This window comes from Moschus berezovskii, chromosome 9, assembly GCF_049115385.1.
Source record: "Moschus berezovskii isolate FMDL1 chromosome 9, NW_MosBer_1.0, whole genome shotgun sequence".
Taxonomy (NCBI): Eukaryota; Metazoa; Chordata; class Mammalia; order Artiodactyla; family Moschidae; genus Moschus; species Moschus berezovskii.
The window spans coordinates 11,132,979-11,160,451 of record NC_142468.1 but is presented as its reverse complement, the minus strand read 5'-3'; the positions used below and the strand labels follow the sequence as shown (position 1 = coordinate 11,160,451).

Below are 27,473 nucleotides of genomic sequence, written 5' to 3'. Positions count from 1 at the left end.
GAATAATAAGAAGATGTAAGTTAGTATATATGGGAGAATTTTTGAGAAAAATAGTTGAAACAGGGAAGTGAAAGAGGATGGAAAGTATAAGTATGTAATAAATAATAGCCTTAGGTATTAGTTTTTAATAAAGCAAAAAGCCTAACAAGACATAAGCATTAATTATCTAGAAATGAGACTGTTAGAATTTTAGGACAACTTACACCTACACATCATCTCACAGAACTGCCCCCTTCAAAAGAATCCAAAGGCCTTAACCAGGATGCTAACAGTTGACACATTACTTATTCTCTGATGTGGAATATACTTCTAAATGTTCAACTTTCATCTTATCAATATTAAAGAGTATATTAAATAACAGGTTCCTGAAAAATAGTATCAAAATGAAACTATCTTTAATCTGGTTAGCTATTAATCTCAGTATTTCCCAATATAAAAAAGATAACATGGCTGGTAGAGACTTGTCTCTGTTATCTACCATTCATGCAGGAAATTTGCTCTGTGAATGGAAACTCAAGTACTGAGTAAATATAAGGTTGACAGAGACAACATCCAAGATCTCTTCCAACTTCTGTAAGAAGTTGAGGAGAAAAAAACCATTTTCCACAGACAGAATATTTAAAGTGCTTTGGTGTCATCTGAAAGGATCAATGCCTAATAAAACAGACCTTAAGCTAAATAAGACAGTGGGTGGACATGGGGGGACAGGAGAGAGACCAAGAGAAAGACTGCCGAAGCCTAAGGAACTCTGCGTGTCCGGGACCTGCACATTTCCAGCTGTGCCGAATAGCATTCAACCAACTCTGAAAGACAAACCCCATAATAACCAATCATCTTTTCCCATCTATTTCCTTTCTTTCAGCATGCTGACATTAATGGATTTTTCACAACCTTACAGAAAAAAAGCGTTTAATCTTGAAAAAAAAAAAAAAGTAATCCACAGGTAATGAACATAAAAGAGAGAAGAAAATAATTAGCATTGCATAAAATAATAAGACAAAGAGCAATGTTGTGAATCAACAGTATAGTGGGTCTGAAATTAAATAAGGATTTCAGCCACAGATTGGTAAAGTGCTTCTTACACAGCAATAAGCAATAGAATAGAATCATATTCATAAAAGATCTGCCTAAAATGATTTGAAAATGCACAATCTCAGTAAAAATGCCATCTCTTTCACTCAAATTTTCCCAAAGGGCAGAGAAAGGGTAACTATTTCCCCTAAGGGCTACTCTGGAGCCTCAGCAAAGCTGAAATAACACACAAATTACACTCATTGTTAACATTTCTACTTTCCCAACTGAACTGGGAGCCCGAAAGCACAATAGATCATTTTAAGAGTCTTTAAATCCCTAGTCCCCAGCACAGCACCTGGCACATGGTAGGTCCGTGAGAGTACTGGCCAAATGAATATTTCATAATGAATAGCTTATAACATTCATTCATTCATTCAAGAGACACTTACCGGGCCTATGGCAGGCACTGTTCTGGGCACTGGAGATACAGCAATGAGTACGACAGACCAAGTGCCTGCGTTCTGCTCAGAGGGAGAGACGACAGACAGATGGGAACCAGGGAAAAGTATTATAAAGAAAAAAATACAGCCAGATAAGAAGCTTAGGAGTGAAAAGGGGGATATATTATGTAGGCTAATTAATAAGGCTTTTCTGAAGTAGAGCTGTGAATGACAAGATGGTGTATGCAATGCAACTGCTTTCCAAGTTGAAAATCCCTGGCTCTGGGAGTGGAAAGTACAAATGTCCAGAAGCAGAAGGGTGCCTGGCCTATCCTTGGAAAAGTAAGGCCAGGGTAACTGCCCTAGATTAATTAGGCAAAGTAGAAGAACAATAGAAAACCAGGGTAAGATGGCAGGCAGGGCCCACATCAGAGGGTCCTTGTAGGCTGAAGATTTTAGACTTCATCCTGAACGAGATAAGGAAAAAACTGAGGGTTCTGAAGAAAGAAGTAACATTATCTGATTCTGTGGGGAAAAGATTGCAAGGAGGTTAAGAATGGAAGCAAAGAGGTTACTCCACTACCCCAAGCAGGAAACAATAGCCCCCACAAGATCAAGATAATAAGTCAGGGTAGAAGTGATAGACAGGTGAGTTGTTACCAATTAAGACAATATTTTCAAGACAGAGTTGACAAAATTTAATAATGAACTGGATATGACGAATGGGAGGAATGGAGAAGGCAAGGCCATAAAAGATACATACAAAAGAGTTATAATATAAAATTAAAATTATTTTACTGTCAAGATGAATAGCCATATTTTTCAGAAGAAATAAATCATATGAGGTACTCTTAGGATGAGTCACACAAAAAGGTAAGGTTTAGCACCTTCTCTACAAGTTCACGAGTCAGAAGGGGAAGGATCAGGAAATGAAGCTCCAGAGACCAAGTCCGCCCAGGTGTTCCGGTTCTGAATCACAGCATCACTCCAACTTGATCCCAATCCAAGACGGATACAGGAGAGCAAGGCTTCACATTCTCAACCTCAGATAATAAACATGAAATGGCGTAGCTTTTTCTCACTGCCGTATGAAGCCCATCAAAGAACTACATAAGAAGGTAATAGCTGCAAATGCCATGCTAACATGACCATAATATGGACAAGGATATGTTAGAAAAACCTAAGCTGTTTCTCATTTCTTGGGCAATAAATAAAACTACAGATGCAGTATTAAAAAAGAAAGAAAGAAAAAAGGATTCAGGGTACTGAATAGAAATGCAAATTCACTAGAAATGCAATGAGTCATGATAGAGCTATAAAAAATGCTTTTCCACTAACAAGTCAAGAAAAACAAACAAGATTAACCAAATGAAAAACAAACAACATTAGAATATCAGTGGAAAATTAATATAACTGGGGTGATAAGACAACAGGGTGCAAAGGCAGTGATTACTAAGGAGAAGAAAATAATCATTAGGAAATAGTGTTTTAGAGACTCTATCTTTGGGAATATGAAACCTGGAAAATGGCACAAGACTATATGATCCCAGTGAAATAAATTCTCATGTCAAACTGTAGTCTCTAATTGTTTTACTATACATAAAAAGATTTTTCCTTAGTGGGAGGGAAAGAGAGAGGAAGAGGGAATTATAACTCTGAATAGAAAGTATGAAAGAAACTAACAAAAAGGCATAGAAATGACAGTTTTAGTGTTAAATATAACAGATGTCTTAATATGTAATACTCCATATGTCATCTTTCATTTTTCAATAGTAGAAAGCAACACTGTTTCAAATTTCGGTTTCAAATAGCAGTAGTTAAATAATTAGATTTTTTTCCAGTTGCATTATTTTTGCCAAGTGCACTTTTAGGGAGCCCTAAGAGATGAGGTATGTGTATATACTATAATCATTTTTCAGCAAAGTTTAGCAACTTTAATAAATGATGCCTGCAGTGTCACCATTGATGGTTCAATACTGACGACTAGTGGTCAAAAACATGTAGTAATACCATTACTAAGAATCCTATGATTTTTGTCATCCAAATTTGAAACATTTGATGAAATTTATGTGAGAAACCTTAAAAGAACTTCCTTTAAAAACTTCTTGACAATTACATAAGAAAAAATTGTATCTGAAAAGTCTCTTAAAAAACCTTTTCTGTCCATTATTTGCAATATCCACAAACCCAAGCCCATAAGCATCTGCTATTGACCCCTAATGGGAACAACTTGGTATAGTGTCAGTTTATCCACTTCCACACAGCTGAATTCACGTGGTTTCAAAAACCCATAATTATTTCAACAGGTCCTACTTTTGTATTTCATGAATCTGTGTAGTGCTAACTATTCTCTAACTTTGTTAGACACAAAGACAGAAGAAATCCAACGACTCTAAATTATCAACGTATTAATACTCTGAAAAGCAGTAACCTACTATATCAAAATGGCCATTTTCAAAAGTTGAAATATTTACAACTTAATCGTGATTGTCTGAATTCTTGAAGAATATTTATGGGATTCGGGTTAAATCATTTAAACGGTTATATATTATACTTCAAAAAAGTTAAAACTTGTAAGACAAGAGGGCATAATAACTTATATAGAAATACAGACCATTAACACAAACGGGCCGTATCACTAGTGATTTAATGCCATTATTTTATTATGTTATGTTTTCACTTTTAGGTTACATTTTCAGGAGTCATTAAGTCAGAAAAGCAATATGGAATTTCTAAAAGATGAAAATCACTCAAAAGGTAAAGGACTGTTTTTAAAAGATACATTAATGCCTGGTTTTATTACAGTTTACAAGACACTGCTTATCGATTAATATATCCTGACAATTAAAGTGTGTTTTTTTTCCCTGATCGAGAAAAAAAAGTTAAAATTTGCAGATGTGTACTTTCTTCCTTGCAAGAATAAGAGCCACAGAATAATACAAAAATGTATACAGATCTTGGAAAGAAACTTTCTATCAAGAATGTTATATGCAGCTAAATGGTTATTTACATTTGAAAGCAGTCTTCATTTTTCAACAACTATTCACAGAATGTCTGTTGTGTGATAAACACTGTACTATGTGCCCCAGAAATGAAGAGCAAAAGGGCATGATGGGCAAAGTTCCTACCAATGGAGGAAGAATTAAAATCACGTAAGTAGTTATGCCACATAGAGGGGAAGACATACAATAACACAGGTAAACAAATCATAACTATAGGCAACTTGCAGTAATAGTAAAAGGGCTGCCCAGTTGACACTAGTGGTAAAGAACCCACCTGTCAATGCAGGAAACTTAAGAGATGCAGGTTCAATCCCTGGGTTGGGAATATCCCCTGGAGAAGGAAATAGCAACCCACTCCAGTATTCTTGCCTAGAGAATCCCACGGATAGAGGAGCCTTGCAGGCTACGGTACATATGGTCGCAAAGAATCCAACACGACTAAAGTGACTTCACAAGTTAATATTAAAAAATAAAGTCCTATGACATAATAAGGAACAATGGGGCAGAAAAGGGCTATTTTAGACAAGGGGGCAGGAAAGTTCTCTCTGAAGAGGTGGTAATTAAACCTGAAGGATGAAAAAGAGTAAGTTAGGCTGAGAATCAGAAGAAAAACATTCCAATAAGACAAGGAGAGGAAATCACTATGGCTGGCTGGAATATATATTCCTTAGAAAAATTTGTAAGGTCACCCATGTACATTTAAACACAAACCCAAATAGAAAAAAAAAATTTTTAATGGAAAATGTTTAATTTTTTTATTCATAAAATGCCAAAAAAAAATGACAATGGTGCTAGGCTAAATGGGAAGTTTCAACAAATTTCAAAGAAATTAAAAATAAATACTAAAAAGTGTTAAAAAAAAAAAGCATACATATATATTTCAAAATTCCAAAAGGCACTCCTAAGTCTTGAATTATTGAAGAAATCATAATAGAAATTATACAATTTAGAAGGAAACTATCATAAAATAATAGTATGTCAAAACGTAGGGTAATTTGTTCATAAATTTATAGCATTAACTTTTAAAAACAGACAAGTCAATTAATTAACTTGCAAGTCTGAAATACAGAACATCAATCCTAAAAGTGAAAAATTAGAAAACAAAAGTTAAAAGCAGAAGTGGATGATTTAATAAACAAAGTTAGTCAAAATGAAAACTAATAAAATAGTTATATCTAGTAAGATTAATAAAGAAAAAAAGAACAAAAACTAAATAATATTAAAAGGCTAAAGCTTCAGAATAATCTTGAAAAAAAAATACAGCAAGGCTATGATTGTTTCTTCAAATTAATACCAAAACATAACAAAATGGATAAACTACACAATCAGGAATAATCACCAAACTGAATTTAAAAAATTGAGTTTATATAAACCAAAAAACACAGAAATTGAGAACCTTAGCCACCAAAAAGATAGCAGATATCAGTGATTATGTGAGTGAATTTTAACAAACATTCAAGAAATAGACAATCCTCTTAAACAGACAGAGCCAGGGGATAGAAAAAGAAGGAACCTACCTACCTTGCTTTCAAAACCAAAAAGAGTAATGCAAAGAGAATTATCAGTTATCTCAATCATAAATGTAAATATAAACATACTAAAGAAAAGACTAGGAAATTAACTCAGCAATGTATTAAAAAAAATAATATATTATGGCCAAACGAAGTTCTTAGGAATGCAGAGAGAGCCTAGCATCAATTAATAAAAAGTCAATTCCATTTAAATGAAAGAGAGGACTTTCCAGGGGACAGAATGGATAAGAATCTGCCTGACAAGTCAGGGGACGTGGGTTCCATTCCTGATCCGGGAAGATCCCACAAGCCTCAGCTACTAAGCCCATGCACCACAACTTCTAAGCCTACTACTACTAACTCCTAGTAAGCTGCAACTACTGAAGCCCACGCGCCGAGGGCCTGTGCTCTGCAACCAGAGAAACCACTGTACTAAGAAGCCCATGCACTGCAATTAGAAAGTAGCTGCACACAGCAACAGAGTGCAACCAAAAACCAAATATTTCATAAGTTCCACAGTCCTCATTCATGGCTTTTTAAAAAATCAACCTCTCTTGGCAACCCACAATCAGAAGGCAATGTTCTTTATCTGATAAAGGACAGCAGTCAAAACCAGGCACAAACACTTCCAAAAGGTTGACACTCTAGAAGCATTTCTATAAATATCGGAATAAAACAAGGATGCTTACTATCTTTGCTTATATTCAACATTGCGTTTGAGTTTCTAGTCAATTCAAAACTATCACAAGGAAAGAAATTAAATTGCCTTTAACTTCAAATGATATGATTAACTACCAGACCACCTTACCTGTCTCCTGAGAAACCTGTATGCAAGACAAGAAGCAACAGTTAGAACCGGACATGGAACAACAGACTGGTTCAAAATTGGGAAAGGAGTACGTCAAGGGTGTATATTGTCACTCTGCTTTAACTTGTGTGCACAGTACATCATGCGAAATGCTGGGCTGGATGACTCACAAGGTTGCCGGTAGAAATATCAACAACCTCAAATATGCAATAATACAATTCTAATGGCAGAAAGCAAAGAGGAACTAAAGAGCTTCTTGATGAGGGTGAAAGAGGAGACTGAAAAAGCTGGCTTGAAACTCAACATCCAGAAAACTAAGATCATGGAATCCGGTTCCATTACTTCATGGCAAATAGATGGGGGAAAAGTGGAAACAGTGACAGATTTTATTTTCTTGGACTCCAAAATCACTGCTGATGGTGACAGCAGCCATAAAATTAAGAGGTTTGCTCCTTGGAAGGAGAGCTATGACAAACCTAGATGGCTAATTAAAAAGCAGAGACATCACTTTGCCAACCAATGTCCAGATAGTCAAAACTATGGTTTTTCCAGTAGTCATTTATAGATGTGAGAGTTGGACCATAAAGAACATTGAGAGCTGAATAATTAATGCTTTCGAATTGTGGTGCTGGAGAAGATTTTTGAGAGTCCCATGGATAGCAAGTAGATCAGACCAGTCAATCCTAAAGGAAATCAATCCTAAATGTTCACTGGAAGGGTGATACTGAAGCTGAAGCTCCAATACTTTGGCCACCTAATGCAAAGAGCCGACTCACTGGAAAAGACCCTGATGCTGGGAAAGACTGAGGGCAGGAGAAGAAGAGGGCAACAGAGACTAAGATGGTTGGATGGCATCACTAACTCATCGTACATAAATTTGAGCAAACTCTGGGAGATAGTGAGGGACAGGAAAGCCCAGCGTGAAACAGTTCATGGGGTCACAAAGAGTTGGACATGACTTAGTGACTGAACAGCAACATGATTAGCTATACAATAGACAGGAAGTCATTAAAGCTATTAACAAATTATAGGAACTAACAAGATCATTTAACAAAATTATTGGATAACAGAGCCAGATATGAAACAACTGCATTCCTATACGCTGCTGCTGCTGCTTCTAAGTCACTTCAGTCGTGTCCGACTCTGTGCGATCCCAGAGACGGCAGTCCACCAGGCTCCCCTGTCCCTGGGATTCTCTAGGAAAGAACAATGGAGTGGGTTGCCATTTCCTTCTCCAGTGCACGAAAGTGAAACGTGAAAGTGAAGTCGCTCAGTCGTGTCCGACTCTTCTGACCCCATGGACTGCAAGCCCACCAGGCTCCTCCATCCATGGGATTTTTCAGGCAAGAGTACTGGAGTGGGTTTCCTATATGCTGCTGCTGCTGCTGCTAAGTCACTTCAGTCGTGTCCAACTCTGTGTGACCCCATAGACAGAAGGCCACCAGGCTCCCCCTTCCCTGGGATTCTCCAGGCAAGAACACTGGAGTGGGTTGCCATTTCCTCCTCCAATGTGTGAAAGTGAAAAGTGAAAGTGAAGTCGCTCAGTTAGCGACCCCATGGACTGCAGCCTACCAGGCTCCTCCATCCATGGGATTTTCTAGGCAAGAGTACTGGAGTGGCTTGCCATTGCCTTCTCCGTCCTATATGCTACAAAATATCAATTAGAAATGCAATGAAAGAAAATATCACAATAGAAAGAAAAACCATAAGGTACTAAGAAGTAAGCCTAAGATATACATGATTATTATAGAGGCAATTATAAATATTATTGAAGAACATTAGAAAACACCTCTTCAAACTAATCTACAATTTAGTACAATTAAATCAAAATACCAGCAAGATTATTCATAGAACTTGATAAGAGATTTTCATTATCATCCACCGAAATATAATGAAAGCTCTAAAAAATAGAGACAACACATTATCAGGAATAATTCAGGGATAGACAACACATTCAGGGATAGACAGAACAAATATGAACTCAGACAGATATCATGGGACACTATATAGCAGAAGTGGTGTTTAAACCAGAAGGAAAAGAAGAAATTATTCAAAAAGGATGCTGAGGCAACTCATTAGTCATGTAAGAAATAACTTAAGATTCCTTCCTTCTGCCATGATAGAAAATGCAAGTAATTTGGGACTGACATGTACACATGATATTCAAAATGGATCATCAAAAAGGACTTACTGTACAGTCCAGTATTTTTAAATGAGCAAAATTTATCCACAGGCTATTGCACAGGCACAAATGAAAACTGCCAGCGAGTATGTGAAAAGATACTGAAATTCACTAATAGGAAATAGAAATAAACACAAAAATGAGTTAACACTTCATACTCATCAACTTGGCAAAAATTAAAAACATTTAAAACCATTACTAACAGTAGGAACGTGGGGGAAAGGGGGCACTCTCAGCTATTTTGCTGATAAAAAAGTGAAGACTTAGAACTATTTGGAAAAATAATCTGGTAATCTCTATTACAATAAAAGATCTGTCAATGGCAATAAAAGATTAAGTTGGAACCACATCAGCTATTTGAAGGAATTTTCAGAGTACTGACAGAGAAAAAAAGGAAGGTGAAGAAATGTAGATACATGTAATCCCAGTTTACTAATATAAAAACATCAAAAAAAAAAAAACCCAAAACCTCTGCATATGCAAATGTATATATATTTTATAAATATATATATATATATATATATCTGTCCAGCATAATCAAGAGCACAAAAGGAAAAAAAAGAATATATCCCAGGCTGTTTACACTATTCTTTTTATTTTAGTGAGTAGGGGTAGTAATTGATAGTGAAAAACAGAGGGAAAGAAATACGAAAAAAATGACCTGAGCAATAAAGCTGCATTAAAAAAAAGATCATGTAAGAATTTATGATATGAAGTTATACATTTATTTAAATTATATATAAAAATAATTTTTATACTAAATACAAAGTTTAAAAACAAAGAACCATATGAGAAAACCTGTTAAACAATGTATCAAAATAATACATTAGTATGGTCACAACTTAATGCAGTCAACAAATATTTATTAAGAGCATACTATCTTAAATGCCAGAAGTAAAATATTTTCAAAACAAGTACAATTAAAAGAGACAATACATCAAGAAATGGTAATTAACAGGAATAATTTGAGACTAAAAACTTTACCTCATATATTACCAGAAACTGAACAGAGAGAGGAAAACAGCCATCGTTGAGGAAGGAGGAGAAAAAGAGTCAATGGCATTAAGAATAATGAATATTAAATATATATATTAAAATATGATGAATATAAAAATATAAAAGAATAAAAATCGTGGCTCAAAGTAAGGACTAAATTTCTTCTGCACACAATCCCCCCCAACACCTGAAGCAAGTACACTAGAGAGTGAGTTTTCAAATTTTACCTTGCAACACATGTTCATCCTCCTACAGAACAGTACACGTGTGGCTGTGCCGGTGTGACACTCTGGGTTTCAGCCCTTTGTCAGTCTGGGGCCCTGGGTGGTGTCACCCTACCTGTGTCATTCTCTATTAAACTCCACCTCATCACCTAGGTCTGACAAAATACTAAATTCTAGAGCTCATACCCCAAGGATTGCAAAAATTAGGTGCGTTCTCTGAGCTTTTCTTGTGCTTTCCACAGAACTGTCTATTATTTTTGAACTCTCATTTACTTATAATTTCTACCGATCTTTCTTAACACCCAGGGAGGCTACTGGGATGGCCAACATGAGGGTGATTTAATGGGCACTTATATAGAAGGGATCTAATAATATCAGGGGGAATCGAAGCTTGTACTATGAAAAAATGTGAAAATGTAGGGGATACCCACAGAAAAAGAGAGTATTGGTTATAGAAACAAGAGGGTAAAGCAAATGGCCATGCAAAAGTTTTGGAATTCAGCCCTGGCAAGGTAAGTGAAGAGAGGCCCAAATTTAGCAGCCTCAGAAAGGCTTCCACAACTCCAAATCAAACAGCACAGTCTCTAGAGGAAGAGCAGAAGAAAGGCTTAACGAGGCCACGTTAGAACATTTGCTGGACTAGGATCTCCTCTGAACTGGCTCAGAAGTCTCAAGGGAGATGGTAAAGCTATTAAGAGGACATTAGGAAAACATTCTTGGCTTCAGTGGAAGCTTCTCCTTTAATGAGTCCAAACTAAATACATTAATAAACAGTACCCAAGGCTTTTCTTAGTTGAAGTAACCATATTACTCAGCATCTCTGGAGCCACAATGAGATTTCTGGGAAGGAATGAATAGCTATTTCTTCATTAGGTTTTTCACAATTGATACAGATGCTAAAAAATGAAGGAAAATACTGGGGCGGGGGGGGCGGAATCCATCAATTCATTTCTCTGTATATGGTCTCATTTTATTGAAGAGACTCACAAAATCTGGTTTTCCATCAGAGCACAGACTGAAAACCACTGAGCCGAGCTCCCACACTACACTGAATTTCTCATTTAGTATTCACTATCTTCTATTAAGATTCCATGCCCTGCCTGCCCATGGGTTTCTCCATGAAACACTTTTAAATCTTAAGGAAACTGGTTCACTTTAGGTTATATGCAAGTATGGAATACTCCTGGTGGGGGTTGATCAGGGAACTAGCATTTTAATATGCTACAAAATGCTCTGAAAAAACATATACAAATATCTATCTCGTGTTTTTCATTTTATGTAATTCAACTGAAGATGAACAAGTAATATTCAATTTATAAAAAACAGCTCGTTTTAAAAAAAAAAAAAGCAAGTCAGGAATTCCCAAGATACCCAGAGTCAAGAGTTTAAAATGTTATGTAAGATTTTATGCAAATTTTGTACCTGCAAAAGAGTTCTGATTTGGGCTTACAGTCTAAATACTCCCTTGATGTTTCGAGCACCACCATTCTTACCTCATGCCACTAAACTTAACTAATCAAAGTTACCTTACTATCAAGTGTCTGACCAAAAGGAATCTGTAATATGACAAATTACAGATAATTACTATCCAAATTACTATAATGTTAAACAAATACTTTATTGTTTACACAATGGTTCAACAAGGAAAGGCTGATGGTTACAAGCTTAACAATATTTGAATTCTGTTAGTAAAAGTTCAGACAACAACCGTTCAAAATTTAAAAGACCTATATGAATAGTCTGGGGAAACTAGAGAGCTACTTGCAAAAAAAATGAAATTAGAACATTCTCAACACCATATAAAAAAATAAACTCAAAATGGATTAAAGATCTAAACCTAGGAACAGATACTTTTAAACTCCTAGACGGAAACACAGACAGTACACACTTTGACACAATAAGCAGCAATATCGTTTTGGATCTGACTCCTACAGTAATGGAAATAAAAACAAAAATAAACAAATGAGAGCTAATTAAACTTAAAATCTTTTGCACAACAAAGGAAACCATAAATTAAATGAAAAAACAACATATGGAATGGGAGAAAATATTTGCAAATGATGTAACCAACAAGGGTTTAATTTACAAAATATACAAACCGCTCACACTGCTCAAAACATAAAAAAAAAAATTATCAAAAAAATGGACGGAAGATCTAAATAGACATTTCTCCAAAGAAGACATACAGATGAACTACAGACACATGAAATGATGCTCAACGTGACTACTTATTCAGTTCAGTCGCTCAGTCGTGTCCGACTCTTTGCGACCCCATGAATCACAGCACACCAGGCCTCCCTGTCCATCACCAACTCCCGGAGTCCACTCCAACTCATATCCATCAAGTCGGTGTTGCCATCCAGCCATCTCATTCTCTGTCGTCCCCTTCTCCTCCTGCCCCCAATCCTTCCCAGCATCAGAGTCTTTTCCAGTGAGTCAACTTGTCACATGAGGTGGCCAAAGTATGGGAATTTCAGCTTTAGCATCAGACTTTCCAGTGAACACCCAGGATTGATCTCCTTTAGCAGAGGAATGCAAATTGAAACTAGAATGAGGTATCACTTCATACCAGTCAGAATGGCCATCATCAGAAAGTCTAAGAATAATAAAGGCTGGAGAGAAGGTAGAAAAAAGGGAACCCTCCCACACTGTTAACCAGAATATAAAGCCACCATGGAGAACAGTATGGAAGTTCCTTAAAAAGCTAGAAGTAGAGCTACCATATGGTCTGTCAATGCCATTGTTGAGCATGTATCTGGAAAAGAAGGAAACTTTTTAATTTGAAAAAATACATGCACCCCAATGTTCACAGTAGCACGATTTACAGCAGCCAACACATGGAAGCAACCTAAATGTCCATCAATAAAGAAATGGGTAAAGAAGATGTGGTACATATATACAATGGAACATTCAGTTCAGTTCAGTCGCTCAGCTGTGTCTGACTCTTTGCAACCCTATGAATCCTCAACCATAAAAAAGAACAAAATAATGCCATTTAAAGCAACATGAATGGAACTGGAGAACTAAGCCAAAGACAAATATCAAATGATATCACTTATATGTGGAATCTAAAAATACAGTTACAAATGAACTTACTTACAAAACAGAAATAGACTCAGAAACATGGTTACCAAAGGGAAAAGGTAGTGGGGAGGGATAAATTAGGAGTTTGGGATGAACAGATACATACTACTATAAACAAAAGGATGAACAATAAGGTCCTACTATACAGCACAGGCAAGGAAAATGAGGAACAGACTAATCAAGATTGAAGTTAAGAAACTTCAAAAGGCAACTCTCCTGAAAGCTTCTCCCAAGAAAGCCCTTGCTGCTACGGGGGCAGCGGCAGTGGCTACTGCCGCTGCCAAGGTTCCAGCAAAAAACATCACCACTGCGGGTAAAAAGGCTCCAGCCTAGAAGGTTCCTGCCCAGAAAGCTGCAGGCCAGAAGGCAGCACCTCCTCCTATAACTCAGAAGGGTCAGAAAGCTCCATCCCAGAAAGCACCTGCTCCAAAGGCATCTGGCAAGAAAGCATGAGTGCATAAGAGGCTATTCAAATCAGAATAAAGGTTCTTTTTGACGTGCTGGCAAATTATTTAATCTGTGGATTAAAGTCTTGTTGCTGGGGCTGGGTTTATGAGGCAGACTGATGGCAGGATTGTTCCTGTTCTCATTGGAGAAGGAATTTCTGAGTCCAACTCTGTCCAGACTCAGATACTATCAAGTCATCACACAAAGTCCTAAGTAATGTTCTTATGGGAAATCATGATAATTAGACCACTGGGTCGGAGAAGGCAATGGCAAGCCACTCCAGTACTATTGCCTAGAAAATCCCATGGATGGAGGAGCCTGGTAGGCTGCAGTCCGTGGGGTCGCTAAGGGTTGGACACGACTGAGCGACTTCACTTTCACTTCTCACTTTCACACACTGGAGAAGGAAATGGCAACCCACTCCAGTGTTCTTGCCTGGAGAATCCCAGGGACGGAGGAGCCTGGTGGGCTTCCGTCTATGGGGTCACACAGAGTCAGACACAATTGAATTGACTTAGCAGCAGCAGCATACAGCACAGGGAACTATTTTCAATATCTTATAATAACCTACAATGGAAAAGAATCTGAAAATATATATATATACTAACAATCACTTTGCTGTACACCAGAAACTAACACAGCAATGTAAATCAACCACACTTTCATTTAAAATATATAAATATTTTTAAAAGCTATACAAAATTATCGCACAGCTAATGGAACATTCATCTCTCCAGAGAGACATCAACTGAGCTACGAGAACAATGTTGTCTGAAATATGACATGTGAGGTCTGAAGGCCAAGGAAGGCCCTTACCAAGTTAAGAAAATCTGACATTCGTGTGCAGTAGCACATGAGCAGCTGAGGCTCATCAAAGGAAGTGAATTCCAGAGTGTGCGCTTAGCACTACTGCTTAGACCAGGAGGAATGGGAAATAAAGAACAGAAGAGCAGACAATTTTCAAAAACTCTAAATAAGAAAAGGAGAGTAGTTTTCCCTCAATCCATTTCCAATGACTAATACTGCGATTTTCACTAGGTGGGAATAGATAAAGCTCTGAGGATCTAAGAACCTCATGAGATCACTAAAACGAAGCAGGTTTTAGCCAAAACCACAGACTGCCTCCCTATAACACAGTATCAATCAATTCAATCAACTCAGTCGCTCAGTTGTGTCCGACTCTCCGCGACCCCATGAATCACAGCACGCCAGGCCTCCCTGTCCATCACCAACTCCCGGAGTTCACGCAAACTCATGTCCACAGAGTCGCTGATGCCATTCAGCCATCTCATTCTTTGTTGTCCCCGTCTCCTCCCGCCCCCAACCTTTCCCAGCATCAGAGTCTTTTCCAGTGAGTCAACCCGTCACATGAGGTGGCCAAAGTATTGCAGTTTCAGCTTTAGCATCAGTCCTTCCAATGAACACCCAGGACCAATCTCCTTTAGAATGGACTGGTTGGATCTCCTTGCAGTACAAGGGACTCTCAAGAGTCTTCTCCAGCACCACAGTTCAAAAGCATCAATTCTTCGGCGATCAGCTTTCTTCACAGTCCAACTCTCACATCCATACATGACCACGGGAAAAACCATAGCCTTGACTAGACGGACCTTGGTTGGCAAAGTAATGTCTCTGCTATTTAATATGCTGTCTAGGTTGGTCATGCTGATTGCAGCCATGAAATTAAAAGACGCTTGCTCCTTGGAAGGAAAGTTATGACCAACCTTGATAGTATATTAAAAAGCAGAGACATTACTTTGCCAACCAAGGTCCGTCTAGTCAAGGCAATGGTTTTTCCCGTGGTCATGTATGGATGTGAGAGTTGGACTGTGAAGAAGGCTGACCGCCGAAGAATCGATGCTTTTGAACTGTGGTGTTGGAGAAGACTCTTGAGAGTCCCTTATACTGCAAGGAGATCCAACCAGTCCATTCTAGAGGAGATCAATCCTGCATGTTCATTGGAGGGACTGATGCTAAAGCTGAAACTGCAATACTTTGGCCACCTCATGCGACGAGTTGACTCACTGGAAAAGACTCTGATGCTGGGAAAGGTTGGGGGCGGGAGGAGAAGGGGACGACGGAGAATGAGATGGCTGGATGGCATCACCGACTCTGTGGACATGAGTTTGAGTGAACTTCGGGAGTTGGTGATGGACAGGGAGGCCTGGCGTGCTGTGATTCATGGGGTCGCGGAGAGTCGGACACGACTGAGCGACTGAACTGAACTGAACTGAGGTTGGTCATAACTTTCCTTCCAAGGAGTAAGCGTCTTTTAATTTCATGGCTACAATCAGCATCTGCAGTGATTTTGGAGCCCAAAAAAATAAAGTCTGACACTGTTTCCACTGTTTTTCCATCTATTTCCCATGAAGTGATGGGACCAGATGCCATGATCTTTGTTTTCTGAATGTTGAGCTTCAAGCCAACCTTTTCACTCTCTTTCACTTTCATCAAGAGGCTTTTGAGTTCCTCTTCACGTTCTGCCATAAGGGCGGTGTCATCTGCATATCTGAGGTTACTGATATTTCTCCCGGCAATCTTGATTCCAGCTTGTGCTTCTTCCAGCCCAGCGTTCCTCATGATGTACTCTGCATATAAGTTAAATAAGCAGGGTGACAATATACAGCCTTCACGTACTCCTTTTCCTGTTTGGAACCAGACTGTTGTTCCATGTACAGTTCTGACTGTTGCTTCCTGACCGGCATACAGGTTTCTCAAGAGACAGGTCAGGTGGTCTGGGATTCCCATCTCTTTCAGAATGTTCCACAGTTTATTGTGATCCACACAGTCAAAGGCTTTGGCATAGTCAATGAAGCAGAAATAGATGTTTTTCTGGAACTCTCTCGCTTTCTCCATGATCCAGCAGATGTTGGCAATTTGATCTCTGGTGCCTCTGCCTTTTCTAAAACCTGCTTGAACATCTGCGAGTTCACGGTTCACATATTGCTGAAGCCTGGCTTGGAGAATTGTGAGCATGACTTTACTAGCGTGTGAGATGAGTGCAATTGTGCGGTAGTTTGAGCATTCTTTGGCATTCCCTTTCTTTGGGATTGGAATGAAGACTGACCTCTTCCAGTCCTGTGGCCACTGCTGAGTTTTCCAAATTTGCTGGCATATTGAGTGCACCACTTTCACAGCATCATCTTTCAAGATTTTAAATAGCTCAACTGGAATTCCATCACCTCCACTAGCTTTGTTCGTAGTGATGCTCTCTAAGGCCCACTTGACTTCACATTCCAAGATGTCTGGCTCTAGGTCAGTGATCACGTTATCGTGACTATCTTGGTCGTGAAGATCTTTTTTGTACAGTTCTTCTGTGTATTCTTGCCACCTCTTCTTAATATCTTCTGCTTCTGTTAGGTCCATACCATTTCTGTCCTTTATCGAGCCCACCTTTGCATGAAATGTTCCCTTGGAATCTAATTTTCTTGAAGAGATCTCTTGTTTTTCCTATTCTGTTGTTTTCCTCTATTTCTTTGCATTGATCACTGAGGAAGGCTTTCTTATCTCTCCTTGCTATTCTTTAGAACTCTGCATTCAGATGCTTATATCTTTCCTTTTCTCCTTTGCTTTTCGCTTCTCTTCTTTTCACAGCTATTTGTAAGGCCGCCTCAGCCAGCCATTTTGCTTTTTCGCAGACGCGGGAGACGCCGGCCCCGGCGGCGAAGACGCGGGTGGCCTGGCGCAACTGACCACGCAGAGAGGCGCGGCCCTGAGGAGCTAGCCCACGCCTGAGGCCAGGGCCAGCGGCTGAGAGGAGCTACCCCATGTCCAATAGGCGGTGGCTGCGTGGGCACAGGAGGGCCGAGAGGAGCTACTCCACGTTCAAGGTCAGGAGGGGCGGCCTTGAGGAGATACTCCTCATCCAAGGTAAGGTGCAGTGGCTGCGCTTTCTTGGAGCAGCTGTGAAGAGATATCCCACACCCAAGGTAAGAGAAACCCAAATAAGACAGTAGGTATTGTGAGGGGGCATCAGAGGGCAGACACACTGAAATCATAATCACAGGAAACTAGTCGATCTGATCACATGGACCACAGCCGAATGGGGTCCACTGGAGAAGGGAATGGCAAACCACTTCAGTATACTTGCCTTGAGAACCCCATGAACTGTATCACAGGGCAAAATGATAGGATACTGAATGAGGAATTCCCCAGGTCGGTAGGTGCCCAGTATGCTACTGGAGATCAGTGGAGAAGTAACTCTAGAAGGAATGAAAGGATGGAGCAAAAGCAAGACCAATACCCAGTTGTGGATGTGACCGGTGATAGAAGCAAGGTCCGGTGCTGTAAAGAGCAATATTGCATAGGAACCTGGAATGTTAGGTCCATGAATCAAGGCAAATTGGAAGTGGTCAAACAGGAGATGGCAAGAGTGAACATAGACATTCTAGGAACCAGTGAATTAAAATGGACTGGAATAGGTGAATTTAACTCAGATGACCATTATATCTACTGCTGTGGGCAGGAATCCCTTAGAAGAAATGGAATAGCCATCATGCTCAACAAAAGACCCGAAATGCAGTACTTGGATGCAATCTTAAAAACGACAGAATGATTTCTGTTCGTTTCCAAGGCAAACCATTCAATATTACAGTAATCCAGGCCTATGCCCCAACCAGTAACGCTGAAGAAGCCAAAGTTGAACGGTTCTGTGAAGACCTACAAGAACTTTTAGAACTAACACCCAAAAAAGATGTCCTTTCCATTATAGGGGACTGGAATGCAAAAGTAGGAAGTCAAGAAACACCTGGAGTAACAGGCAAATTTGGCCTTGGAGCACAGAATGAAGCAGGGCAAAGGCTAATAGAGTTTTGTCAAGAGAACGCACTGGTCATAGCAAACACCCTCTTCCAACAACACAAGAGAAGACTCTACACATGGACATCACCAGATGGTCAACACCGAAATCAGATTGATTATATTCTTTGCAGCCAAAGATGGAGAAGCTGTATACAGTTAGCAAAAACAAGACCAGGAGCTGACTGTGGCTCAGATCATGAACTCCTTATTGCCAAATTCAGACTTAAATTGAAGAAAGTAGGGAAAACCACTAGACCACTCAGATATGACCTAAATCAAATCCCTTATGATTATACAGTGGAATTGAGAAATAGATTTAAGGGACTAGATCTGATAGATAGAGTGCCTGATGAACTCTGGACGGAGGTTCATGACATTGTACAGGAGACAGGGACCAAGACCATCCCCATGGAAAAGAAATAACACACTATATCAATACCCAAAAATCTCTGACATTCTGGAATTTTTAATGACAACTCCCAATCTCTTCACAACTTTTAACTGTCATAATTTGAACTAACATTGAATCACACATTTTAGGGAGGCAGAAGAATATAGTGGCTAAAAGTCCAGGCATACTTACCCACCTAGAGATTCACTTTTCACCATGGCCACAAACAAAATTCATAAATTACTACTGTCATACAGTACAGGTATATCCATAAGTATTAATATCAAACAGAAAGCAAAGTGTTTTCTCTCCTTAAACAAGATCTTTCCAGAACACTCTAAGCCACTTAACTTGGGAGTAGGAAAACACATCATGCTAAATTAATCCTTTCCAGTTTCCACTGCACTGTTTAATCCAAAATCACCTATTAAAAGCACATAGGTTACCACATATATTAAAGTGACAAAATATGAAATTAAACATTTCTTATCAATAGTGATCCTCTATTGTACTGTCAGAGATGGAATTCCAAAGTACTGTTCAAGCTTTTAGTCAAAATGACAATTACAATGCAAATACTCAGGCTCTGGTTTCTCAAGAATGGGGGGGGGAGCAATCTTTCTCTCTCTTTTTCTTTGCAATTTTCTGCATTCTGTAAAGAGAGTAGAAAATAAGCACGGAAAATTTCTCTAATCTTCTCTCACAAAAAAGAACAATTGTCTCTTCAGTACTGTTCTTACGCTCACCAGATGCAATTTGCTTTGAGAACAAATGTATAAAAATCAAGTTTTTTTTTTTTAAAAAAAGCTACCCACATCTGTATCTAATTATTCAACAAAGTATCCGCTTCAAAGTAATTACCAACTAACAAGGGTATGTGTCCTTTTCTGAAATGGAGGAAAAATGGAACTTTAGAAAACAAAAGCAGATTTTTCTATCGGCCTACATTACAATTTCAGGTTTGTAATTTTTATTCTTAATTTTCAATGGGCATGTTTCCTAAAACTAAAAAAAAAATTAATCTGTCAATCTAAAAGGGTTAATGATCTTTAAGAACACACAAGTACATCTGAAAAACATCACTTTTAAAAACATTTTGTAAAAGAAAAAAATAAAGCATTCCTTTTGTTTTTAAATCTTTTGGATTCCTTGTTTCTAATTTTTTTTATGCTTTATATATCTAAGAAACATTTAAAGGTAATCTCACAAGTTTCCTATAATGACAATTATAAAACATAACCAAGATGATAAAATGATAATTTATAAATCTACACTAATATTAACAAAGGAATGAATGAGTGGAGAAAAGGACAAAGCATTTCCTGACAGTAGGATTCCAACTGATAAATGTAATAGATATGACAGAATATTTTTTAAATCACTGGTTAGTATCACTTACAGCAGTAGCTGTTTCATGAAAGAATCAATAGATGCTAAAATTTGCAGGTGAAAATATGATGAAATATAGGCTACTTTCAAGTTTCAAAGAGCTTCCCCATAACACAAATAATTAAAAAGCATAATATAGTAACTTTACAGTAGAGAAACCTGGCAAGCAACACCTTAATCAATGTTCAGTTTTCATCAGTGATGGAACAAATCAACATTACATGCCTCCTGATCTGATAACCTAGGAAAAACGCAACAATAATTCTCTGGGTTTCCTGCCAGAAGTCCAAGACCTGAATCTAGTGATGAGGAAAAAAAAAAATCAACAAACCTAAAACAAAAGACATTCTACAAAATAACTGGCTAGAAAAAAAAAAGACTGAAAAACTATTCCAGATTAAAGAGCACCGACTCGATGCACATGAGTTTGGGTGAACTCCGGGAGTTGGTGATGGACAGGGAGGCCTGACATGCTGTGATTTATGGTGTCGCAAAGAGTCGGACACAACTGAGCAACTGAACTGAACTGAACTGAAAGAGACATGATGGTCAAATGCTTTATGTAATCCTGTATTGTACCCTGGACCAGAAAAGGACTTTAAGCGGCAAAATTTTAATAAAACCTTTAGGTTCATAGTATTGATCCAATGTCAATCTCCTGTGATAACAGAAGAGAATGCACACATCTTATTATTTAGATTTAAAAGTATCTACATTACGTCAGCAACTAGCCTCAAAAGAAACTTTTAGATATACATACACATGGAGATACATATATAAAATAATATAGCAAGTCTGGCAAATATGAGTATTAGGGGAATCGAGGCAAAGGATATACATTATTCCTTTGTTCTAATAACTCAACTTCTTCATAAGTCTGCAGTTTCAAAACAAAAATATTACCTTGGGCTTCCCTGGTGGCTCAGTGGTAAAGAATCCACCAGCCAAAACAGAAGATCTCTGGGTCAGGAAGATCCCACATGCCACGGAGCAACTAAGCCCACGCACCCCAACTAGTAAGCCCATGCTCCAGAGCCCAAGAACTGCAACTGCTGAGCCCTTAAGCCACAACCGCTGAAGGCCGTACACCCCAGAGCCTGTGCTCCCCAACAAGAGAAGCCACCTCAAGGAGAAGCCTGCGCACTGCAGCAAAGAGTCGCCCCCGCTCACCGCACCTAGAGAAAGCCCACATGCAGCAATGAAGGGCCAGCACAGCCATAAATAAATAAAATCATTTACCAAAAAAAAAAAATGTTACCTAAAGGATAAGTAACCTCCAGTTTGAATCTGATGATAGTCTAGTCCAGGGATCTGCAAACTTTTTCTATAAAGAGCCAGTCAGTCAATACTCACTTTAAGCTTTGTGAGCCATACAGTCTTTTTCACAACATCTCAACTCTGCTGTTGTGTCACAGAAGTACTGAAAATGAATGGGAGTGGCTATGCTTCAATAAAACTTTATTTACAAAAGTCAGCAGTGAGCCAGATCTAGTCCATAGGCCAGTGTGCTGATCCCCGGCCTAGTTCACAGCAAAGAAAATGAATCTGAATAATTATACCTTCAGTTCACATGTACTGAGCACAAGTTAGATACTATGTTAACTGTTTTATCCACATCAACTTATTTACTCCTGCACCAACGTGATTAAGTAAATGCTATGATTATTAGGCCTGGCGTGCTGTGATTCATGGGGTCGCGGAGAGTCAGACACGACTGAGCGACTGAACTGAACTGAACTGATGATTATTTCTATTTTCTACAAAGGAAATGATGTGAAGACCTGACTCGTTAGAAAAGACCCTGTTGCTGGGAAAGACAGGCAGGAGGAGAAAGGGACGACAGAGGATGAGATGGCTGGATGGCATCTCTGACTTGAAGGACATGAGTTTGAGTGAGCTCCCAGAGTTGGTGATGAACAGGGAGTCCTGGCATGAGACAGTCCATGGGGTCACAAAGAGTCAGACCCTGAGCGACTGAACAGCAGCAAAGGAAATGAGTCTGGAGAAGTTAGGGAACTTGCCCAAGGGCATACATCCAGGAAACAGTAGGCTCTGGGTTTGAACCAGGAAGGGTCATCTACATACAGCGAACTGTCAGCAACATGCTGCACTTCTCACAGGGACTAAACTGTGACATGCAATACCCAGGAACTAAAACCATTTTAACAATAGCTAAACATCCACCTAACCTCAGGATTCACATTACGAAAAGCCACTTTTCACAAACCTCCTGTAGCTGCTGAGAAATAAGTCCCAGTTGATCCTGCCGTCTTTCCACCAGCTCTCTTTCTGTTCGCATCTCTTTCTCTATTTCCTGAAGCCGCCGCTCCACTCGATCTGAAACCTTAACATAAACAAAGAAAAAAATGCCATTATAGAGCTGCTAGGCAAAAAAAAAAAAGACTAAACTGAAGAGATATTTTATGCCAGATACACTACTGCCTAAAGCATTTAAGACTATGGCTTATTTGCAGAACTGTTTTTAATGACACTATTATAAAGCAGGTCATAAAAATACTCACTAAAAGCTGCAATAGAAAACAATCATTAGTCTCCAATTAATCCAAACCAAGACCCCAGTAAAAGACTGAAATGTTTCAAAGTATAACCTATGTCTAAAGATCAGAGTGAAAGGTAATAAACAAGAAAAGAGTGCCCTCTGGTGAGTTAGAAGACAATTACCAATTTTGCCTACAACTGCATTTATTACTTAATGAATGATAAATTGTTCTATTTAGTTCTTTTCATTTTAATTATCTAAAAGCATGACCTGCCTTGGAAGGCTTTGATGTTTATATGCAACAAATAATTGAAAGGGCTTGTCAACCTTTGCTACTATGATGTGCTAAAAATAAACCAGCAGTAAAAGATCAAAAAATCAAGTCACAAGGGAAAATGTTTAATCGGGACTCTCTAAAACAAACATGAAAGAATTTATTCTCTGATGTAAGATTTTTTCCTTGCTGAAAGTTATGCACATTCAAACATACTTCATGCGTATTATTATACAGTCCCCTAAATAAAATATACACTACTTGAGTACTTGCATATATTTGGTATAGGAGGATATGATAAAAGATATTTGTATTCATTTAAGAGAAGCAATAAATACAGCCCTGTCACAAGAAATCTTCTGCCACAAATTCTACAGAATCAATAAAGGTCTTGGTCACAAGGGATCTTACTGGGGCAACAGAAATATGCCAAACTAGAATATTAAAACAAGACCTGGTGCTGACTGTGGCTCAGAACATGAGCTCCTTATTGCAAATTCAGGCTTCAACAGAAGAAAGCAAGAAAAACTACTAGGTCATTCAGGTATGACCTAATTCAAATCCCTTATGATTAGACAGTGGAGGAAATGAATAGATTCAAGGGATTAGATCTGGTACACAGAGTGTCTGAAGAACTATGGACGTAGGTTCCTAGTATTGTAAAGGAAGGAGGCAGTGACCAAAACCATCCCAAAGAAACACAAGAAGGCAAAGGGGTTGTCTGAGGAGGCTTTACAAATAGCTGAAAAAAGAAGAGAAGTGAAAGGCAAGGGAGAAAGGGAAAGAGATACGCAACTGAATGAAGAGTTCCAGAGAATAGAAAGGAATGATAAGAAGGCCTTCTTCAATGAACAACACAAAGAAATAGAGGAAAACAACAGAATGGGAAAGAGTAGAAACCTCTTCAAGAAAATTGAAGATATCAAGGGAACATTTCATGCAAGAATGGACATGATAAAAACAAAAACAGTAAGGACTTAAAAAAAAGCAGAAGAGATTAAGAGGTGGCAAATACACAGGGAAAAACTATACAAAGAAGGTCTTAATGATCTGAATAACCACAGGAGCAAATTCGGAAAACTCAGCAGTGGCCACAGGACTGGAAAAAGTCAGTTTTCATTCCAATTCCAAAGAAAGACAATGCCAGAGAATGTTCAAAGTATCTCACAATTGCACTCATCTCACACACTAGCAAAGTAATGCTCAAAATTCTCCAAGCCAGGCTTCAACAGTACGTGAATCAAGAACTTCTAGATGTTCAAGCTAGATTTAGAAAAGGCAGAGGAACTGGAGAACAAACTGCTAACAACCACTGGCTCATTAAAAAGGCAAGACGACTGGAGCAAAACATCTACTTCTGCTTCATTGACTACTCAAATGCCTTTGTGTGGATCACAGCAAACTATGGAAAATTCTTCAAGAAATGGGAATACCAGACCATTTTACCTGCCTCCTGAGAAACCCGTATGCTGGTTAAGAAGCAATAGTTAGAACTAGACAAGGAACAACAGAATGGCTAAAAACTGGGAAAAGAGAAAATCAAGGCTGTATACTGTCACCCTACTTATTTAACTGATTTACAGAGCACACCATGTAAAGTGCCAGGGTGGATAAATCACAAGCTGGAATTAAGATTGCAGGGAGAAATATCAACAACCTCAGAAACGCAGATGATACCATTCTAATGGCAAAAAGCAAAGAGGAACTAAAGAGCCTCTTGAAGTTGGAAAAAGAGAGTAAAAAAGCTGGTTTAAAATTCAACATTCAAAAAATTAAGATCATGGCATATGGTCCCATCACTTTATGGCAAATAAATGGGGAAAAAGTGGAAACAGTGACAGATTTTATTTTCTTAGGCTCCAAAATCACTGTGGATGTTGACTGCAGCCATGAAATTAAAAGACGCTTGCTCCTTGGAAGAAAAGCTATGACGAACCTGAACAATGTATTAAAAAGCAGAGCCATCACTTTGCTGACAAAGGTCTGTACAGTCAAAGCTATGGCTTTTCCAGTAGTCATTTACGGATGGGAGAGCTGGACCATAAAGAAGGCTGACCACCAAAAAATTGATGCTTTTGAAATGTGGTGCTGGGGAACACTCTTGAGAGTCCCTTGGACTGCAAGGAGATCAAACCAGTCAATCCTAAAGGAAATCAACCCTCAAAAGTTGCTAGAACGACTGATGTTGAAGCTGAAGCTCCAATACTTTGGCTACCTGTTGCAAAGAGCTGACTCACTGGAAAAGACCCTGATGCCAGCAAAGACTGAAGGCAAAGGGATGGTTAGAGAGCATCAAGGACTCAATGGACATGAGTTTATGCAAACTCTAGGAGGCAGTGAAGGACAGGGAAACCTGACATGCTACAATTTACGGGGTCACAAAGAGTTGGACACAACTTGGCAACTGAACAAACAGACACAAAACTAGATTATGGTGGTGCTGCTGCTGCTAAGTCGCTTTAGTCGCGTCCAACTCTGTGCGACCACACAGACGGCAGCCCACCAGGCTCCCCCGTCCCTGGGATTCTCCAGGCAAGAACACTGGGGTGGGTTGCCATTTCCTTCTCCAATGCATGAAAGTGAAAAGTGAAAGTGAAGTCCCTCAGTCATGTCCGACTCTTTGCGACCCCATGGACTGCAGCCTACCAGGCTCCTCTGTCCATGGGATTTTCCAGGCAAGAGTACTGGAGTGGTGTGCCATTGCCTTCTCCAGATTATGGTGATAGGTTCATAACTCAGTACATTTACTAAAAATTATTGAATTGCACACTTAAAGCAGATTAACTTTATGATAAACTATACCTCAAATCAAGTTATTTTTTTAAAAGACATTGGTAAACAGAAGTTCAATTAGTCAATAAAGGTTAAGCAAAAATATTCCATCAAAAATTAGTTCAGTTCAGTTCAGTTCAGTTCAGTCGCTCAGTCGTGTCCGACTCTCCGCAACCCCATGAATCACAGCACGCCAGGCCTCCCTGTCCATCACCAACTCCCGGAGTACACTCAAACTCATGTCCACAGAGTCGGTGATGCCATCCAGCCATCTCATTCTCCGTCGTCCCCTTCTCCTCCCGCCCCCAACCTTTCCCAGCATCAGAGTCTTTTCCAGTGAGTCAACTCGTCGCATGAGGTGGCCAAAGTATTGCAGTTTCAGCCTCAGCATCAGTCCCTCCAATGAACATCCAGGATTGATCTCCTTTAGAATGGACTGGTTGGATCTCCTTGCAGTATAAGGGACTCTCAAGAGTCTTCTCCAACACCACAGTTCAAAAGCATCGATTCTTCGGCAATCAGCTTTCTTCACAGTCCAACTCTCACATCCATACATGACCACGGGAAAAACCATTGCCTTGACTAGACGGACCTTGGTCGGCAAAGTAATGTCTCTGCTTTTTAATATACTATCAAGGTTGGTCATAACTTTCCTTCCAAGGAGCAAGCGTCTTTTAATTTCATGGCTGCAATCAGCATCTGCAGTGATTTTGGAGCCCAAAAAAACAAAGTCTGACACTGTTTCCACTGTTTTTCCATCTATTTCCCATGAAGTGATGGGACGAGATGTCATGATCTTTGTTTTCTGAATGTTGAGCTTCAAGCCAACCTTTTCACTCTCCTCTTTCACTTTCATCAAGAGGCTTTTGAGTTCCTCTTCACTTTCTGCCATAAGGGTAGTGTCATCTGCATATCTGAGGTTATTGATATTTCTCCCAGCAATCTTGATTCCAGCTTGTGCTTCTTCCAGCCCAGCGTTCCTCATGATGTACTCTGCATATAAGTTAAATAAGCAAGGTGACAATATACAACCTTGACGCACTCCTTTTCCTATTTGGAACCAGTCTGTTGTTCCATGACCCGTTCTAACTGTTGCTTCCTGACCTGCATACAGGTTTCTCAAGAGGCAGGTCAGGTGGTCTGGGATTCCCATCTCTTTCAGAATGTTCCACAGTTTATTGTGATCCACACAGTCAAAGGCTTTGGCATAGTCAATGAAGCAGAAATAGATGTTTTTCTGAAACTCTCTTGCTTTCTCCATGATCCAGCGGATGTTGGCAATTTGATCTCTGGTGCCTCTGCCTTTTCTAAAACCTGCTTGAACATCTGGGAGTTCACGGTTTACATACTGCTGAAGCCTGGCTTGGAGAATTTTGAGCATGACTTTACAGAATGGTAAGTCTAGGGTTTCCAACTTTGAGTGCTCAAGAGCAATTAAGATATTTACTATGTTATTCAGAGTACTTTACTAAAACCTCAAAACACCCTTTAGCATCAAGCTTCTAATTTATTCTAGCAATCAACCCTAATATCCCAACAATTTACTACTGCATCTGAAATAAAGGCAGTACTTGCTGTTACAGAAACAATATTAAAAATAAATCAAAAAATAAAGCTAATTCATTCTATTTTTACAAAGTGG

The 27,473-nt window shown here is 39.0% G+C and overlaps 1 protein-coding gene across 8 annotated transcripts in view; it reads right to left on the bottom strand.

The window, feature by feature from the left end:
• CEP128 (centrosomal protein 128) overlaps positions 1–27,473 on the bottom strand; it is a 487,012-nt gene that overhangs the window by 402,076 nt on the left and 57,463 nt on the right. For all 8 annotated transcript variants that reach the window (XR_008687351.2, XM_088839414.1, XM_088839415.1 and 5 more), the window contains one exon: positions 22,513–22,629. Coding sequence is in view for 7 of the 8 variants with exons in the window: in XM_088839414.1 (XP_088695540.1) it covers positions 22,513–22,629 (117 nt within the window). In the remaining variant the exon portion in view is untranslated. The remainder of the gene's footprint in view (positions 1–22,512; positions 22,630–27,473) is intronic.